We start from the raw sequence: 19,181 nt of genomic DNA, 5'->3' as shown, positions 1-19,181 counted from the left end.
TAATACAAGCATCGGTTGCATATTTACAGCTTCGTACCTGATTGTTTCTGCGTGCTCTTTAAGATATACATCAATACATGGTCTATCTCATGTTCGTAGGAAATGACAATGGAAGATACATCGATGAATGGCTGTAGTACAATTGGGTTTATTTTATGTGTTAGTTGAGGCATCAACTAATTTATGTCGGAATCATTCATCACTTGGCCACACAAATCAATATTGTATAACAGAATAAACGAAGCAAAACTAAAAGATTTCTGAAAACCTGAACTATATAACTTGTAAAGTTTTTTTTTTAATGCAAATTATACTTTGATGTAAAATATATTCTTTTTTAACTAAAAAATTAGGATTCGGAGGTGGTATACAAGGAAGGATCATTGGAGTTTACGTTGACTTGTGATTCTAACGTGACGGTGAATTATCTAACCCCACACCTCCTTCACTTTCTTGGCCAACTTTTTGGGTTGGCGATGGCTAACATAATTCATTATTCTGAAATCAATTTCTTTGTATTCTTATGAATAACAATTGAAATTTTAATGACCAATGGAATAAGACTAGCTAACAGCAAGATTCTGTAAACGAGTCCAGTATATACTATTTATAAAAGTATAAACAAACTATATATGTTTCAAACATTTAAACATCAAGTTAAACGTTTGAACGAATGTTAGGTAGTGAATGAATGTTTTCAAACATCAAGTCAGAACATTTGATGCCACTTGGCACTTGCTCAAAGGTTCTTGGCGTATCGTAACTTACTTTCTGAAAAGAACAAAACCGATTTAAAATGGTAGAAATAATAAGCTTTAGAGTGTGCTCATAAAGTTGGCACCGACTTCTTCTCACGATTGGTGGTGGTGGTGGTGGCTTTGAGTCTCGAGCTTGGGACGGAGACAACGGTGGGGAACTAGTAGTACTGGCCCAATATATATTTCGGGCTGTGGATGATTGATTGGGCTGGGTCCAATACTGAATAAGAAGAAAATATTTTAGGAATACTCAAAAGCACTATTCGAAATGCAAGCGATAAGATAATACTAGACGAGAAACTCCTGATATGGCAATTTATGATACCTATAAATCACAACCTGAATTATGTTACTAATATGGTTAAATGTCAAGCTTGATATCGGAGTAATTTCAGGCATCACAACGTGAATTATGATTCGAGATATTTTATAAGACGTTTTTGTTTTCTTTAAATACATAAATTCAACAATTTTTTAAAATAGGTATGGATTTAGGAAACCATGGGATATGTACGAGTGGGATTTACCCATTTCGAAATGGAGAGGCCTATATACTCTAATAAAGTTCTAGTTAGATGTATATGTCTCAACAATCAATAGTATTTAACCATACAACACCTTTTATTAATAATGATCTTACATATGCATGGGAGTTAATGCTTTAGATAATTCATTTTTCAATATAGATTACAAACCATCAGCCGCTAGCTTGTTAAGCAGTGCGAGGGAAATGCTTGACATATACATAGACGTCGTGACTCTCCTCCGGATCGTCCTGACCATTCCTGACTTCATCGACGTCTTTTCAAACCCATCAAGGCATGTGTCCTTATCCGTAAGTGCAGTGCTAAGCCATGTGGCAAGATCACTCATCTGCTCCTGGAACTCGCTGGCTCTGAGTGTTCGGAGCACGGCTAAAGACTTGTGGAGATTATCAAGAGAGTCTTGGAGCAGCTCTCGACAATCTGACAAAGCGACGCGGTCGCGTCTCCCAAACGCTGAACGTCGCATTTTGAGAAGGGACCTAATGACGTCTTTGTTGTCAGAAATGGCCACGGAAACGCCGGCACGAGCCCATTTGCTGGGATTGTTCTTGGCCACCGATGAATACGGCGCTAGCGTTTGAACGCAGAGATCTTTGTAGTGTGTAACGCTGCATGCGTTTTGGACGTAGCTGTTGCGTTTAGACGGGAACGATGAAGTTGAACTGAGTGAAACGAGAAAGAAGATAAGTGAAACTGTAATCGAAGAACTCATGGAGTTTTTTTCTATGGATTGTATAAGAAAATGTGATCTTTATATTTAAAAGAGTGGGTGTCGACGGAAAAGAGAGTGCGAGAGAGATGTGTATATATAGACACGTATGTAGAAGCTTAATTAGGGTTTTGGTTAGGTGAAAAGCGAGCGTTAAATAGGTATGGCAGTTCATTCGTATATGTCGGAGAGTTATGATCACAACGTTTTAAGGGTATGTTTGAGTGTTGTATGTTTGTTGTTTGATGATACCATACGTGGGTTTAGGTAACTCTCGGCGTCATTTGATTATAATTATGAATAAGCCTCAGTAATTTTTACCATTTTCAACAACTGCTCCAACCAACTAAACCTATAGATTGACCTATTCTGTTTGGTGATGGTAATCATTGATCTAGCATGCGGACTTAACCAAGATTGGAAACATGATTTTCACTATCTGTTTACACAATGAAGTGGTATTTAAGAAAAGTGGGTAGAGCCAAACTTTGGAAGTTCACTCTTATCACGAAAATTTCATGTCAATTGTATAAAAAGTTGTTAACCAAGCACTGCTTATTGTATAATTTAAATAAATATTTCAGATTCATTTGAAATTTTTGTGAAAACATTTCGCTAAATTTTATATTAGATTGAGATATTTAGTAACTAATTTATTTATTTTTTCACGCTGTAACCTTGTTCCAGATTTTTTTAACGATACATCTTTTTAGAAAAAGTTATTCACACTAAATTTTCAACATGAATGAAATCAAATAATTGATAAATTCATCTATGAAATGATAGTTTTATTTAATTGTAGCTATAACTTTTTAAATCAACTGTTTATAAATGGAAGATCAGGTAGCTGTGTACGATACATATAAGTAGTTTTCATTATTCTATATAATTTTTAATTTTATTGGATATAGTACAACTAATCAAATAATATAAACTTATTTATGATTGATTTAACTATACTTAATTTGTATATCAAATGCTATTTTAAAAATAAATAATAATTATTTTAATCTTTGTGCATTAAACTAAAACTACTTAAATAAAAAACAGAAGGAGTAATTAATTAGAAAGCCATATAATGGTGCCTTTGTCATCACCATGACTCATGAGGCCCATGACCATATCTCCTCGAATCCCCTTTTTATTTATCTTTTCACGACATAGCTACTTTCCTTATGACCTTAGGACGTGCGTGAGTAAAGTCTTGATGTGCATAATCAGGTAAAGTGTGAGCATTTATGAATATAGTTTAAAAAAATATTTAAAACTCACATGAATTGAGAGAACGAAGTATTTATGGTTATGACTATTCACATGATTCCTATGAAACAAAAAGACAATTGGAACACAACAAAAGAACATGATTAAGACACTAAATAGAAACCTACAACTCTGAATTTAAACCATAAAGAACGCAAAGAGATTCTGAGTAAAAACAACGGCACTCATGAATGGGGGATAAGGAGAAAGAGGATCGTGTGGTTGATCTCTTTGTAAAATGAACCATGCTTTTTGGCAGTACCCATATCTAAAAAGGGTTAATACTATTACACAGGTACGAAAACAACAGTAAACAGATTATGGCTTCACTCATATCCCATCAATTCTTTTTCAAACTGACTTTGTGACAAAGCTTCATTGACAAGGAACACTAGAGAGATAAACAACTTAGCTCTGACGTAAGAAAGAATTTAACTTCAAAACTAGCAGTTAACAGTGATATTAGATAAACCGTGATAGATGTTATGGGTCTTTAAGACAGGACAAGGCTTCCAAGATCATAAATCAAGACATGTTGAAAGTAAGTGCCTATATCCTCCTAACAAACAATTAGAATCAATACGAGGCATGAATGTAAGTGAAGTTCTCACGGATCTGAGATGCTTCCTTGTAGCCCTGAGCAGAGCTCTGTATGCGATCAACGCTTCTCCGGCACCATTTCTCCTCCTTTCGGCTTTTCGGGCGTGTCTCGTCTACTTCTACCAAAGGCTCCAATATTTATGGGCCCTTCTAAGGTTCATGTTTAAAGCCCACTTTATTTAACGGGCCATTGATGAAAATTTTCGGGTCATATCTGTCCCAGGTAGAAAAAACCCGAATCATTAATTCGTAAGCAGGTGAGAAGAGTTTATGGTTTCTAGATTACAGTAAACGCCTTCCTTTCTCTCTCTCTCACCGCAAAGACCTCTCCAGTGTCTTCCTCCTCCCAAAGAGGTTCGTTCTTCTTCTTTTTCTTTTCTTTTCAATTTGCTCGTACTTTGTTTAATTGTATAAGTCTACAAATCGCACCATAACTTGCTTGGTGTTGTGTTTCACTGATTTATCTGTTGGAAACCCTAATTTAGTTTGTTTCTACATCCCATTTGGGTAAAACTCAGTGAATCTCATATCAATTTCAAGCAATTTTAATATATTTCTCTTCCTTTGTCAAATTAGGCTTTACCAACACACATAAAAGTTCATGCTTTGTTGAATTTCAACGAAATCTACAAAATGTTTGCATGTACATTTCAAATGCATTTACTAAAATCTACAAATAACCAGATCATGGTATTCATTACTGGAGTGTTTAGATTAGTGATTTCAAATTCAAAAGTTTTGGCTTCTTGACTAAGCAAAAAGCTTACGGGGAACAAACATTCACTCCTTTTGACTGTTCTGTCTGAATCATGTTATTTTAGTTTTTTTTTAATGCTTTAGCTTTTTCTTCTAAGCAGATAACATTGATATGATTAGTTTGTTTTATTTCTTCAGCTTAGATAAAGATGGATCATATGTACAAGAGCCAACTGCAGTCATATGCCATGAAACAAAATATGGAGCTTCCCGTCTATGCCGCTGAGCGACAAGGACCTGCTCATGCTCCGCGATTCCGCTGTAAGGTCACTGTTTTCGGACAGACTTTTCAGAGCCTAGAATTCTGTCCTACACTAAAAGCGGCTGAACATGCTGCTGCAAAAGTAGCATTGGCTTCGTTGACTCCACTTAATCCAGAGGCTAGTTCCCGTTCCTTCCGGATTATTATTAATGTGTTATTCCATGTTGTTTTAAATTTAATCTTTTTTTTGGTTATACCAGGGAGTTGTTGATCTTGCTTACAAGAACCTGTTACAAGAAATTGCGCAGAAAGAAAACTCTCTTTTACCAGTTTATGCTACTTCTACATCTGGTCCCTCTCATTCACCTACGTTCACCTCAACGGTTGAGTTTGCGGGAAATGTCTACAAAGGAGAAGAAGCAAAAACAAAAAAATTGGCTGAAATGAATGCTGCCAAGATTGCATTCATGTGTATAAAATATGGTATGCATTTAAACTTCCTACTGTTTATTATTGAAGTTACTCTCTAGAAAATGATCATATTTTTCAAGATCAAAGTTCTTGTTGTTGGTGCGTGACATAGGATTGAAAAGCGAGATTGGATTGTATCTTCTTATGTTTACCACTCTTTTTGGCTTCCATTTGATGCGACTCTCTTTATATGCATGCGCAGGACAACCAAACCAGACTCCATCGCCTTCTTTGCCTTGTGAGAAACAAGAAGCTGCAAACTCAAATGTGAAGAGCAGTGAACAAGTGAGCCCTTCCCTACCTTCCAAGATGGTGACCCCTGATGTCCCATCAAAGTGGATTGAAGTGTACGAAGATGGTTAGTTTTCTTTGAAACCTATGTTGAACTCAAAAAAGATCACATTTCCTGAGTTAATAGGAAGCAGTTCGGTATTTCCATATTTTTCTGTGATATTGTCATGCATGACGTTTCATTTTCTGCAGAACTCCCAGACGTTCTTAATGCACCAGCCAATAGTGTTAAGGACACAAACATTACTGCGTCGCCTGTGGCTAATCTTACAGTTGCACCAGCTACCAATGCTATGGAGATGAACGCTGATGCTGCTGACTTGTCTCAGAAACCAACAAACAATGATGATAATGAATCAAGTGAGAAGAAGCTGGTAATGGGAAGTGGGTACCGGAGTATTCCAGGTGGCCAACATGTAGTATGTCGACCATGGAACCCAGATATGACTCTTCCCGAAGATTCGGAGATGATGTTTAGAGACGACAGATTCATTTCTTATCGTGTCCTGAAGCACTAAAAACAGCTCGTGCCTCCCCTACTAGTCTACTATTTTTCTGTGTGCTTCGAGTTGTTGCGATGGATGGAATAAACTAAGGTCAGAGGCAGGTTTTTTCGGATGTGTGTGTGTGACCCTAGTAACGGCGAATGTTTTTTCAAGTAGTTGGTCATCTTTGTGTCACATTTGGTTAAATAAAATACTATTTCTATCTCTCTTTGATTATCTACCTTTTATGTATGAAGAGAACATTTTGTTGAGCAAAGCTACAAATGGTCCCCAAAACTACTGAGCGAGGTAGAAGGTTCGCAGTTGGACTGGGCTCGATCCGGAAGCCCAATAGATTAAGGCTCACTAAATGATAATAATTGATGGATAAAAAAACCGAATGGATCGGGTCGTCGGTAAGAAAGATATCAGGTAGGTCTTTCGTTGAAGAGAAGAGGATCAAATCGGGAACAGGAGAGAGAGAGAGAGAGAGAGATGGCGTCGGGGTGGGGAATAACGGGGAACAAGGGGAGATGTTACGATTTCTGGATGGATTTCAGCGAGTGTATGTCACACTGCAGAGAGCCCAAGGATTGTTCTCTTCTTCGTGAAGACTACCTCGAGTGTCTCCACCATTCCAAAGAGGTACCCTACCCTTTCCCTCGTCCCTGACTTGCAGATCCGTTTTCACTGATTTGATTTATTTCACTCTTAAGTCTGATGATGATGTATTAATTCCAAAAACTCTAGAGATCAGTTCAAGCGAATGCTAAAATTAGTCTTCCCATTGATATCTCTCTTATTAGGTGTATGACATCATAAGATTTTGGCTAGAAAATTTGAAATGCAAGTATAGTGTGGATGTTTATAGATTCAGTTACATTCATTAGGTCACTCGTAGAGCTTAGATTTCGTTTATAGCCCTTCCCTTGACTCAGCTTTCAGCTAGGAAGTTGAGGCTTGATCTCTTATTTGCTTTGTATATAAATAAGCTTGTGGAAGATTGGACTGACAAGGGTTGATGATGGGCTTTTGTGTGTAGTTCCAACGAAGAAACAGGATATACAAAGAGGAACAGCGTAAACTAAGAGCAGCTTCAAGGAAAGGTGAAGAAACTGGCGATGCTTCTCATACTCATCATTAGTAATCACATATTTTTCTTCCTCCAAGTTTGCATCAAGAAAGAATAAGGAAAAGTTTCGTCAAGTTTCTGTATGTTGTGTGTCGAACTCCCTTCTGATTGTTTCCAGTTTGCTTCTGCAATGAATGTTTTGTTTTTTTTCTTCTCCTCTATTTTTACCTTTGGATTGAGTTGTAATATGGGCCTTTAGCCTGTTCATCTCACACAAACTTGTTTCTTCATGGCAATAATTTTAAAACAGACATAGTGGATGAAATAATGAAATGATACATTTACTTTCTCTCATTTGTTATCTCTGCAACTTTTTATTTTCATTTCTTCTTTTGCTAATTTCAATATGGAGACGAGATACTCTAGAAATAACGGTGATGTCATTGTCAGCAAAAGGGCTTAGAGAAAGTCTCGAAGAAGTATGTTTTCGTGGCAGTGAAGTCATCCGGCTGTACAGGTTAGGAGGGGTGCAGATAGAGCAGAGATATATAGTCTTTCTTTCTCTTCAAAATGCTTAGTGGTTGGCTGTCTCAAGTGACAAAGGAACTGTCCATGTCTTTGGTCTCAAAGTCAACTCCGGCCGCACACAAGTGAAAGACACTCCCCGAATTGCATCTTGTGTTACTCGTCCTACCTCCCCATCCACCTCTCTATCACTATTCAAAGGTATAAATTGCCTAAACCCTAAAATTCGGTTACTTGACCCCCTTGGTTCAGTAAGCGTTACTCGTTTTTGCACTATTAGGAGTGTTGCCCAAGTATTTCAGCTCGGAGTGGTCGGTGGCTCAGTTCAGGTTGGTGGAAGGAACTCAGTACATAGTCGCCTTTGGTCATCAGAAGAACACTGTTGTTATTCTTGGCATGGATGGGAGGTAAGCAATAAAATATAAATAAAACACTTGTCATTCAGTTGACAAACTTGAATTTACAATGGAGTTTTATATGATATCTTGAGCTCTTATATATGATTCGACCCGAGTCTGAATATGTTCTTTGTTGGTTTTTATAACAGCTTTTACGGATGCCAATTTGATCCGGTGAATGGGGGAGAAATGTCTCAGCTGGAGTATCTTTATCTCTGTTACTTGAGTGGTGAGATTTGTTGTAACCATATGGTGGTGTTAAATGTATAGTTCTCGTGTGTAATAACAACGAATGGTTTGTATAATTTGTAAAATCTTTGATAGTTAATCAAAACTGAAGGCTCTTCAATTTGCGGCTTCCCCAGGCATTTCACCAAACCAACCTGTCTTGTTGTGTAAGAATAAATAGTTCAGTCAATGAAACCGTCGCTGCCGATAATGTGAGACCAAGACCAAATGTTGTCTAAAATCTAAAATAGAGAAAAAAAATGCGAATCCAGGGAATCGAACCCTGGTCAGTACCGTGGGAGGGTACTATGATACCACTACACCAGATGCGCTATTGCCTAATGCTGCTGAAAATAGTATTTTGATAAAGCTAGTCTTGTGTATATCAAGTGCAACCCTTTGCATTCCATTGCAAGTCTCAAAATGCTGATGCATATCTATCTTATTAAAATAGAAGCATTCTGTTGGACCTAACATTTATTTTGTAAGTTTTTAAATTAAATACACATTTATACTTTATAGTTAAACATACATTAAATCAGTAATGTTCATTTCTTTATACTACTATCCATGTTTCCAAACAATATACTTATTTATTTATAATACTATCAATATTTCCAAACAATATACTTATTTCTTTATACTACTATCAATGTTTCCAAACAATATATTTTTTATACTACTATCAATGTTTCTAAATAATACAATAATTAATCTTAATTATTTTATATCTATCATTTTCTCTTTTAAATTTTGTAGAAACATCATAATTTTATAAATTACAAAATAGTAAACTTTAAAATTTTGATTATAAGATTACAAATTATGAAACTATTACAATTTAAATCCAATTAGATTACATATCGGTCATCCATCAGTTCAATCGGTTAGTCTCGGGTTTTAGTGATTTTTAATATGAATATTTTAAAAACATAAATTGAATTGTCAGATCTCCGGATTAACCGGTATAGTCACAATCGGGTTGAATTTAAAAATACTGATTTAAATACAAAAATATTTTAAATACACACTCTTTAAAAATTACCAAAATATTTGTTAAATTATTAGTAAAATTTTTTATCGTAAAATATTCCGCGCTTCAAAAGCGCGGGTCAAAATCTAGTATTATATTAAACCATACGACAAATCACCTGAGTTTTGTCATCGAAAAGACAAACTTAGACCAAATGAGGATCAAAACAAGAACTATAATCCTTATGTAACTAAATTACAAAGACAGGTAATCCTCTGGAAAGTCATTTCTGGTGACTGCATTGCTGTGTCTAACTACCAAAACGATGACCACACAAAAGCACAACAGAGAGAACACTTTCATTTTTGTGCGTGTTTCCTCTGGAATCGTCAACGAGTTTTTGTGACATTAGTAATAAATATTTAGTCGAATGAATGGGGGCTTTCTAGTCGTTGCTGGCGGGTGACAGTGACAGATCTCTTTAAGTTCCTCCACGCACTTGTAGAAACTGACGCGTCTATCATGCCGGAGGATTCCATAATTAACTCTTTTCCCTTTCCACATTTGTGTAATACTATACTGTAGTAGCCTGTAGGTGACGAAATAAATTCGGAATGTAACTAAAACTGCTAAATTTCCCTATAGTTTTTGAAACGAAACTATGCCTATTACTTAATGTTTACATGGGGAAAGATATCTTTTCAATTTTTTAAAGATATTTTTATGGTTTCATGTCATGGTTACCTGATCTTGAATTAAGTAGACGACACTATAAAGCAAACATTAATGGACCATTCCCAACAAATACTATAAACAAATAAAGAGGTTTGACCTTTTGTGATTTTGCTAATTCCAACCACTAGTCTCGTGTTTATACAAATACCACGTGAAACATTGATTTTTGGTAACATCCATTTAATCATAGCCGTTTAAACAATTGATTTTTGGGGAAGTTTTGGGGATCAATGTGTTTCTTTTGTGCTTGTCTTGGAGTGTTGTTGTTAGTATTTTACTAATCCTCCATAATCTTTTGTGGCCCGTTTTGGTCTGACAAATCCACATCAAGATCAAATGCAAATCTTATTATACCAATTTTGCCATATAAAGTATGAACTTCCATTACCGAAAATCAAGATCAAAGTTGTTATATATATAAACAGATTAAAATGAAGAGTAGCCGGAGATGTTTCTCTCTAACGTACTAATAGCTTGAGGATGAACATCAACTGTGCCATTGAGAAAACCAGTGTACCAAGAAGCAGATAGCTTTGGTGACCTCTTGAGACCAGGGTCGCTGAAATTCACATCGTACATCCCATAGCTGTACATGTAGCCACTCAACAACTCGTACACATCGATCATCGACCATACGAAGTATCCTCTTGTGTCCGATCCATTCCTAATCATTCGAATCAAAATCAAAGAGTACACTAAACCATAAGTCAAACCGGAGCTGAACCGGCATACACCAAATGAACTTACTTAACATTAGACCAACCAGTTATAAAATGTAAATGATAATTAAAAAATGGAGGGAGAATCTTACTTGATGGCGTTGAGAACAGCACCAATGTAAGCTTGAATGTATTCAATTCTTGGTGTGTCTTGTAGCGTCGAACCATGTTTCATCGCTCTACCTGGTTTTTTCGGCGCAGTTTTGAAGAATCTTGAGAAACAAACAGTCATGCTTTCAAGAAGAAGAAAAATCAGAGTGATAAGACAAAAGAAGTGGACCGTTTTCAAGAATGTAGACTGGAGGATTGTTATAGCTCTGTTTCATATACTCCAAAACACTTTCAAGACCCCATGGAATAGCATCCCACTTCACAAAAAAAAAAAAATGACAATCAGATTAGTAAAACTTCTAGAGTCAAGAAGATAGATCAATAATTTAGACAGCAGGTCTTATTACCTCAAAGAATGTAGAATTCCCCATGACTATCCAAAAAAATGAACAAGAAGAATTATATCAGGTCAAAAGAACCAAGACGCCATGTTTCAACTGAAAAAGAAAGTAAGCTTACAGATCGTCACAGCGCCCATGTCTGTATAGAAGTCTTGTCTTCTGGGAAGCAGAGAAGGTGTGGGATTACTGTTTTTCACATAGACTGTCACGTAGTAGATAATTCCTATAAAGTCAGATGATCCTTTAACTAGCTCTGACTCTTCCTCTGAGAAAACAGGTAACCTAGACCCCAAGATTCTCTTCATTTCATTAGGATAGTCCCCAAACACCAAAGGCTTCAACATCCTGTATATTCAAAATCATTAGGTTTTGTCCACAAAGCTATTGAAAAAGGTTAAAGAAACTGTTTTATCTCACCAGCCAAAGAGGAAATCTTTAGCTCTTTGAGTTGCAATTTCATCTTCCTTGGAGTTACTATATGGAGTTAACCCGAATGCATATATACTAAAGCCTATAGATCCTCTCTGCTTATTCTGCCCCATCATATTATTATGTCATAAAAAAAAAACAGAGTTAAGTTTTTAAGATAGAAAAAAAAAATAGATTTTGGAAGTACCTTGTACTTTAGTTTATACAATTTGGAGGCAGAGGCATGAGCTAACAACATGTTATGGCCTGCAATATATGGTTCAGTAGAAGAGTTTCCAGTAGAGCAATTGAAGAATGTGGAAGAAGAACAGTGTCCTGGTGGTGCGAATCCATCGCTATAAGAAGAAATGGCGAATATTGTAGCTTCGTTGATTGTAGTCCATAGCTTCACATCATCCCCAAACTCTCTGAAGCATACATCTGCAAAAGCAGTGAAGTCTTCTCTGCAACCACAAAAATCCTTTTCCAATTTATCTAGAACCTATACAATAAAGACTGTTGGATCAGAACTCTTATTTAAAAAGAAAAATATTTGTTTTACATGATTTTGCGGTTTAGCCATCCTCCGTACTCATCTTCAAAAGTTTGAGGAAGATCATAGTGGTAAAGTGTAACGTGTGGTTCAATTCCTATTTGCCAAAACTTTTTTATCAGAAGCTATGAAAACTAATTAAAACTAATTTTAAGGGGAAAAAAAACTATCACCATGAGTTCGTAGTTCTTTGATGAGGTTCTTGTAAAACAATAGACCTTTAGGGTTGATGGGTCCTCTTCCATCTGAGAAACCAACAACAAGTCACAAAAATAGGGGTTTTAAAAATCTCATAGAAGAATCAAGGTTTTAAACTTGCAAGTTAAGAAACCAGAAAGAGGAGGTGTTACTAGGTAAAAGCCTAGTCCATGAGATAGAGAATCTGAATGCTTCTAAACCCATTTCAGCCATCAGCATAACATCTTCCTGTACAAAAGTCACAATAACATCAAAGGTTAGAAATTCCGAGCAAGGGCAAACAAATAAAAAAAGAGAGAGATAGAACCTTGTATTTGTGATACCCATCACATGCTATATCTCCATTTCCTAAGTTAGCTGCAAATTTTTGCGAGTCAAGATCTATAGTATAATAAAACAAACTCTAAGATAGCTAAAACCTAAAATAATAACTTCTACTTCGTCACTTAAAACACACAACAACATATGAACGTCATCAGCTTACAAGAGTGGGAGAAAGTGTCCCAAACGCTTGGAGTCCTTCCGTCTTCATCAACCGCTCCTTCCCACTATATTCAACATCTCAACTTCACTAGACAAAAGCAACACACAAAAAAAAAATGTAACGGAAAGAAAACATATAAGCAGAGTCGAACCTGATAAGCGGAAGTCGCTGCTCCGAATAGAAAATCCTCTGGAAAATCGTTTCTGGTAAATGCATCGCTGTGGCCTATTGCCAAAACGATGATGAGCAGATAATTAAATAACATAATAAAGAAAGCTTGCATCTTTTTCGTTCGTTCGTTCGTTTGATCTGATTGAGAGAGAGTATTAAACAAGTGAAGGGTTTTAAGCCGTTTTCCGATCGTTCAGAAACGTACGCAGTGATTATGTGGCCCATTTTTTTATATTTCTTCCTCCACTCATTAAAAGCTACATAAAGGAGACGTGAACAAATTCTAAAGAAGTGTATCTCTCATTGTGAGAAAGTGTTCCATGTGATGTGAGCATTTCAGTAAACAAAATATCTTTCCACCAGCAATTTGTTACAATTCCCAAGACAAAGACAACACAAATATCTTCTTCAAAAAAAAAAAGAAAGACAACACAAATAGCAAAAAATGCGCATCCAGGGAATCGAACCCTGGTCAGTACCGTGGGAGGGTACTATGATACCACTACACCAGATGCGCTTTTGATATTTATTCCTTCTACTGTTTCATTTGATTATAAAGCCATTTAAAATAATAACAATTCGGAATTTGAATCTTGTCCCACGGATCCCACCATGTTGACTCACTGCGGAGCAGTTCTGGGTCGAACAGTTGAAAAAATTGTTTCGTGGTTGCAGTTATTAGTATTTTATGCGGGATATATGCGGATTGGTGGATTGTAAATAGCGGATACCCGTAAAAATAGTTTTTTAAAAAGCGATTTTTTTTCTAAAAAAATATATATATTTTTAAAAATACAAGAATCACAAAAATAACAATTATCTTTTAAAAAATTATAAAAATTTAATTATAAATATAGTATTTATATATTTTTATAAAAAAACTATATCAAAAATATATCCCGCAGATCTCGTGGGTTACCCGTAAAATTAAGAAGGCGGATGCAGATATAAATTTATCTTTTCACGTGTTGTGCAAACAAAAAAATGAAATCCGTGGGTTGAAGAGTGGGTTTGACCCGCAACTCTGCCCTAATTGCACATCCAAAGCTCCAACACTGGTCAATCCCGTGAGGAGTACTATATTGAAAGGTGGTGGGGCTTTCACTTACTAAGCCAATGAGCCTTTTTAACAACAGTTCATAACTGGTCCTTCACTTACTAATTTAAGCCTATGGTAAGTAAAGCCCACATGTACTAGAAATTTATGTTTCTAACTTTTTTTCTTCTCTATCCATGCAACTACAACGCATATAGTTAGTTACGTTACGTATGTACTAATACATTACTATTACATAGTTGATAGTTGTGAGGTCACGTAAATGAATGATAACCAAAAATAACAGGTACGTGAATCATATGCAAAATCGTTTACTATGGATAACGGTATACTATCATAATAACAGCACAAGTTATCTATATAAAAAGTTGTACTTTCAGACACAAAAACTCAATTTTCCATGTTCTGTTTAATCACCTACATATATAAACCAAATATTTTCCGTATGAAATTATATACGCATACATGATACATACTTTATAGAAATATGTATCGGTTTGAGTTAGCTAGGTAGAGACGTAGATTGGTTGGTACAAGTTAGGCCCTAGTACAAATGACCACAGTTTTCAATTTATTTTCTTGACCCCTTGTTATAATTTCCTTTGCCAAAAAGCTTTATCTAGTGCAAACATCTCACCTCACGGATTTATCGTATATCTCGTTTGGTTACAATGTATCTTTTTTCCTTTGTCAAAGCACAATATTATATCACTTCACCCACGTCTGTTTCTTCTCTTTGCCCTATCTTCCATACTACCAGCTAGCTAATATCGGTTAAGATAAGACAATAAGCTTTAAATCCCAAGTTATTATCAAGATACTAGTGTGGACTCTGAAAAAAATAGCTTCATTTTTCTGTCACAACATAACATCGTTTTTAGGGTAATAAGAAATCTCAGTTCACAAACCAACCACACCTGAAATAATCGTCAATAATAAATAATTATAATTTAATATGTGGTCATAATCAAATTAGTATATAGAATAGTTCACACGGAGCCCGATAATCATGTTAGCTATCCTACGTAATGACGAATATTAAGTTAGCTATCGGTTTAGAAAAGAACAATACTTAGGTTCAGAATCATGTTAGCTATCCTACGTAATGACGAATATTAAGTTAGCTATCGGTTTAGAAAAGAACAATACTTAGGTTCACCCCTGAGGTAAACTTATGAATTCAACTATTTCCTTATTTCAATCATATTATCATAAATATTAATATCACATAAATAAATAAATTATAAATTACAAAAGAATAAACTTCAAATCATAAATTCTAAATTCAAACCCTAAACCCAAATCTTAGATCTTAAATTTTAAACCAAACCCTAAACCCTAAACCCAAACCTATACCCTAAACCCAAACTATATACCATAAATCTTAAATTTAAATTTAAATTCTAGATCCTAAACTCAAACCATAAACCCTAAATCCAAACTCTAAACCCTAAACCCAAACCCTAAACCCAAACTCTAAACCCTAAATCATAATCCTTAAACCCAAACTGTAAACTATAAACCCAAAATTTTCAAATACCTTTGGGTTAATGATCATCAAATGTATTTTCAAATACATTTTAGGATATAAAGTTCGAGTTTATGGTTTACAGTTTGGGTTGAAGGTTTAGAATTTAGGGTTTAGAGTTTGAGTTTAGAGTTTAGAGTTTGGAATTTGGGTTTAGAGTTTATGGTTTGAGTTTAAGGTCTAGGATTTAAATTTAGATTTAGGATTTAGGGTATATAGTTTGGGTTTAGGGTATAGGTTTGGGTTTAGAGTTTAGGGTTTAAAATTTAAGATCTAAGATTTGGTTTTAGGGTTCGAATTTAGAGTTTATGATTTAAAGTTTATTTTATTTGTAATTTATAATTTATTTATTTATGTGATATTAATATTTATGGTAATATGATTGAAATAAGGAAATAAGTGAATTCATAAGTTCACTTCAGAGGTGAACCTAAGTATTGTTCTTTAGAAAACTTGTCAATATTCCGTTTATACCCAAATAAGGTATTTACGTAGTGTTAATTTATATCAACACTAGTACTATTTATTTACGTAGGGTCCACATTCCTCAACAATACAATTCTAACCACATATCATTATTTTTTGTGCTTAGAAATGTGTATTAAACAATTATTTAATCATGTAAATTTAAAATATATATTATCACTTATATAAATAACTAATTACAAATTTAGATTACATTCCTAATTATTTTAGCTAACTAATTTTTTAAAGAAAAATTATATATTTTAAAAAAAATCTTACTAACCAAGTTTAAATTCATATATTCAGTATCTTCCTAATCTTTAGTATTTAGAAATTTAACAAAGAAGTAATTAAAATTAAACATTATATTTATAAACCAATTAAGTTGACATGTACAATTGGTCTATGATTATTTTTAACGTGATTTATAAAAAATTTCACAATACATACCATTTCTCTATTTTGAAAATTATGGATACAACTATACAAATCAAATATTCTATTGAATAAATTTCCTACAATATTTTTTATTTTTCTTATAAATGTTATAACTAATGTATCAATTTTTAATACCATACTAACTCATATTTGTCTATTTTTCTTACTTTTAGCTAAGAAAAATTATTTTCTAGATATTTTATACATAAACGTAATTATATAAATGTTAGATTTGTTTATATAATGTCCAGTAAATATCGGTCATATAATTTATTGTATAACACAAAAAATTATTCGAAATTATTAAAAACACATTGTTATTTCTCAAAATATTATATTAATATACACATTGTAAATTATGTTTAACATTTAATACAAATAATGATAAAATATATTTACACCCGCTCGGTTGAGGGAGTTTATTTTTTAAAAATAAAATCACAAGCATGTATAAAGCTAAGCTCTTGGTACATTCATGCTTTCAACACATTCATTATCAAAGAGGCAAAAGCAAAAATATGTTTAAACTCAGTCTCGTTCTCGTATTTCTTATTGCATTATCAGGAATAGATGCAAGTCCGGTTAAATACCATAATCCTAGCTGCTCAGGGAATATCTCAGCGACAGATGTAGATCTAGTTCATTTCGCGATGAACTTGGAGTTCACCGAAGCCGAATTCTTCTTGAAAGCGTCTACCGGAAAAGGACTCGATGCGTTTAATGCAACACTTGCTAAAGGCGGACCAGCCCCGATTGGGGCTAAGAAGGCCAATCTTGATCCTATAACTAATAGAATCATCGAGGAGTTTGGTTATCAGGAAATTGGCCATCTTAGGTGAATGATCAATCTTTCAGTTCATCTTAATAGTTAATGGTTATGCATATATCATGATAAAAAAATATTAGTTATTATAAAATTAAAGCAAAACTAATAGATCATGGGCTTTGGTTTTGAAGGGCGATTGCGGATATGACGGGAGGGATTCCGCGTCCACTGCTGAATCTAACGAAAGAGAATTTTGCGATGTTTATGGACAGAGCCGTTGGACGCAGATCAAACCCGCGGTTCGATCCTTATGCGAACTCACTCAACTATCTTTTAGCTTCATACTACATACCTTATGTTGGCCTCACTGGTTATGTCGGAGCCATCCCTTACCTTGTCTATTTCAACATCAAACGGGTAACCAATTATGAGATATATCATATATCTAGAAGTTTAGCAAATTAAACAAAAAGACGTCTATCATTTCTTTACCGATTTTACAAAAGAAATACTATATTTTTGATTGTTTTTGCAGATTAATTACAGCTTACTAGACCTAAACGGATTATGGATATTTTGTTTCAAAACATAAAAACTCACGAAATTATATGAAAATATCTTAGTGCATCAATAATGCATATTCAAAATCACATGCGACTGAATTAATGGATGCTCCATATTGGATACACTTGGCTTATAAATGAGTTCAAGCGACTAATAAGTACATATACAAGTTATAATATATATTTATATATCATTCAAGTTATGCTATATGGTATTAGTATATCATAGTGAACTAGTGATTCGTATGATCGAGTTGTTACTTTATACCTAATGCAAATTAAGACATTAATATAATCAGCTTGTGGCGGGTCTTTTGGGGGTGGAATCGGGTCAAGACGGAGTAATAAGGACGCTCCTTTACGAGAGACAAAACGAGACGGTGGAGGAATACGGAGGAGTCACTGTGGCTGAGCTGACCAACGAGATATCTAACCTCCGTAACGAACTCGGTATGTGCGGGATCAAGGACGAAGGCTTGTGCGTGCCACCGTGGTTGGGTGCGGAGAATCGCACCACTAGCAACATCCTTGCCGCCGATCCATACTCTCTCTCTTATGACCGCACACCACAAGAAATACTCAGGGTCATGTACGGCACAGGCGATGAGCGCTGGCCTGGTGGGTTTTGGCCGTGTGGTGCCAACGGGAGGATCGCCAGGATGTTTCTTGACGAGAGGTATCATGGTAATGTCGATGCATGTTCAGATGGCAAATACTATTAAAATACTTTAATGGATTCACTATTAGAAAATAAAAAAAAGGATTAAGATTGTGCTATCATTCGATTAAATTTTATATGTGTGCCCTGAACCGTGTGGTAATTATCTAGCCTTGTGTATTATATTTCTGTGTTTAACAATATAAATAAACACCTGGTTATGATATGTTTAGGCTAAGAGTCACACATGTCATGTACTTGATTATGAAACTACAAGGGGCTAGTGGTAGAAGAATTTTAGAGAATTATCAAATTTCGAGATCTCATTGTTATTGGTCTATGAATTTCTGAAATCTGAGTATAATCTATTTGTTATTAGGTGTGGACTTTTAAATTCTATTAAAAATTCACTATTACAGAAAAATTTAGTTTTAATAATTTTAAATTCTATTAAAATCAACTATTATATTGGATGTAAATTTTCTCTGTTTTACACATAATACTTAACTTTGAGAATATCATCTATATCTATAAAATTGTTGAAATCTATGTAATAAAATACATTCACATACAAAATCAGGATCGTTCCTAACATTTTAGTGGCCTAAATCATATTTTCATAGTTAACAAAAAAATCATATTTTCATATATATAGTCCTATTTAATATATATAATGGTACATATTTTATCATCTGATTTTATTAATATTTTGA

At 34.6% G+C, this 19,181-nt stretch overlaps 5 protein-coding genes and 2 non-coding genes across 7 annotated transcripts; 3 read left to right on the top strand and 4 right to left on the bottom strand.

Annotated features, from left to right (window-relative positions):
* Nucleotides 1-1,355: 1,355 nt before the first annotated feature.
* Nucleotides 1,356-2,091, bottom strand: LOC108831283 (pectinesterase inhibitor 6). Its single transcript, XM_018604841.2, has one exon. The coding sequence runs from the start codon at nt 2,013-2,015 to the stop codon at nt 1,446-1,448; it is 570 nt and encodes a 189-aa protein (XP_018460343.1). The 5' UTR covers nt 2,016-2,091; the 3' UTR covers nt 1,356-1,445.
* Nucleotides 2,092-4,073: 1,982 nt separating this feature from the next.
* LOC108831290 (double-stranded RNA-binding protein 4) lies at nt 4,074-6,302 on the top strand. Its single transcript, XM_018604849.2, has 5 exons — nt 4,074-4,226; nt 4,767-5,008; nt 5,091-5,313; nt 5,504-5,659; nt 5,785-6,302. Exons 2-5 carry the CDS (start codon nt 4,778-4,780, stop codon nt 6,108-6,110), a joined length of 936 nt encoding a protein of 311 aa, XP_018460351.1. The 5' UTR covers nt 4,074-4,226; nt 4,767-4,777; the 3' UTR covers nt 6,111-6,302.
* A 187-nt stretch (nt 6,303-6,489) lies between these two features.
* Nucleotides 6,490-7,503, top strand: LOC108831291 (NADH dehydrogenase [ubiquinone] iron-sulfur protein 5-B). Its single transcript, XM_018604851.2, has 2 exons — nt 6,490-6,722; nt 7,120-7,503. Exons 1-2 carry the CDS (start codon nt 6,573-6,575, stop codon nt 7,219-7,221), a joined length of 252 nt encoding a protein of 83 aa, XP_018460353.1. The 5' UTR covers nt 6,490-6,572; the 3' UTR covers nt 7,222-7,503.
* A 1,058-nt stretch (nt 7,504-8,561) lies between these two features.
* On the bottom strand, nt 8,562-8,632 carry TRNAG-CCC (transfer RNA glycine (anticodon CCC)). The gene has a single exon. It is a non-coding gene; the product is annotated as a tRNA-Gly (tRNA).
* A 1,702-nt stretch (nt 8,633-10,334) lies between these two features.
* LOC108831280 (beta-glucosidase 10) lies at nt 10,335-13,266 on the bottom strand. Its single transcript, XM_018604838.2, has 13 exons — nt 12,974-13,266; nt 12,823-12,886; nt 12,646-12,695; nt 12,491-12,566; nt 12,314-12,385; nt 12,150-12,237; nt 11,796-12,051; nt 11,597-11,712; nt 11,298-11,524; nt 11,186-11,211; nt 11,008-11,095; nt 10,820-10,910; nt 10,335-10,672 (listed from the first exon to the last, which is right to left on the bottom strand). The coding sequence occupies exons 1-13, from the start codon at nt 13,103-13,105 to the stop codon at nt 10,435-10,437; spliced, it is 1,524 nt and encodes a 507-aa protein (XP_018460340.1). The 5' UTR covers nt 13,106-13,266; the 3' UTR covers nt 10,335-10,434.
* Nucleotides 13,267-13,439: 173 nt separating this feature from the next.
* TRNAG-CCC (transfer RNA glycine (anticodon CCC)) lies at nt 13,440-13,510 on the bottom strand. The gene has a single exon. It is a non-coding gene; the product is annotated as a tRNA-Gly (tRNA).
* A 3,447-nt stretch (nt 13,511-16,957) lies between these two features.
* LOC108831281 (ferritin-like catalase Nec2) lies at nt 16,958-18,694 on the top strand. Its single transcript, XM_018604839.2, has 3 exons — nt 16,958-17,316; nt 17,439-17,664; nt 18,110-18,694. The coding sequence occupies exons 1-3, from the start codon at nt 17,000-17,002 to the stop codon at nt 18,530-18,532; spliced, it is 966 nt and encodes a 321-aa protein (XP_018460341.1). The 5' UTR covers nt 16,958-16,999; the 3' UTR covers nt 18,533-18,694.
* Nucleotides 18,695-19,181: the final 487 nt, after the last annotated feature.

Source organism: Raphanus sativus, chromosome 5 (genome assembly GCF_000801105.2).
Source record: "Raphanus sativus cultivar WK10039 chromosome 5, ASM80110v3, whole genome shotgun sequence".
Taxonomy (NCBI): domain Eukaryota; kingdom Viridiplantae; phylum Streptophyta; class Magnoliopsida; order Brassicales; family Brassicaceae; genus Raphanus; species Raphanus sativus.
Note: the sequence above shows the minus strand (reverse complement) of the source record. Positions and strands in the feature narration are given on the sequence as shown.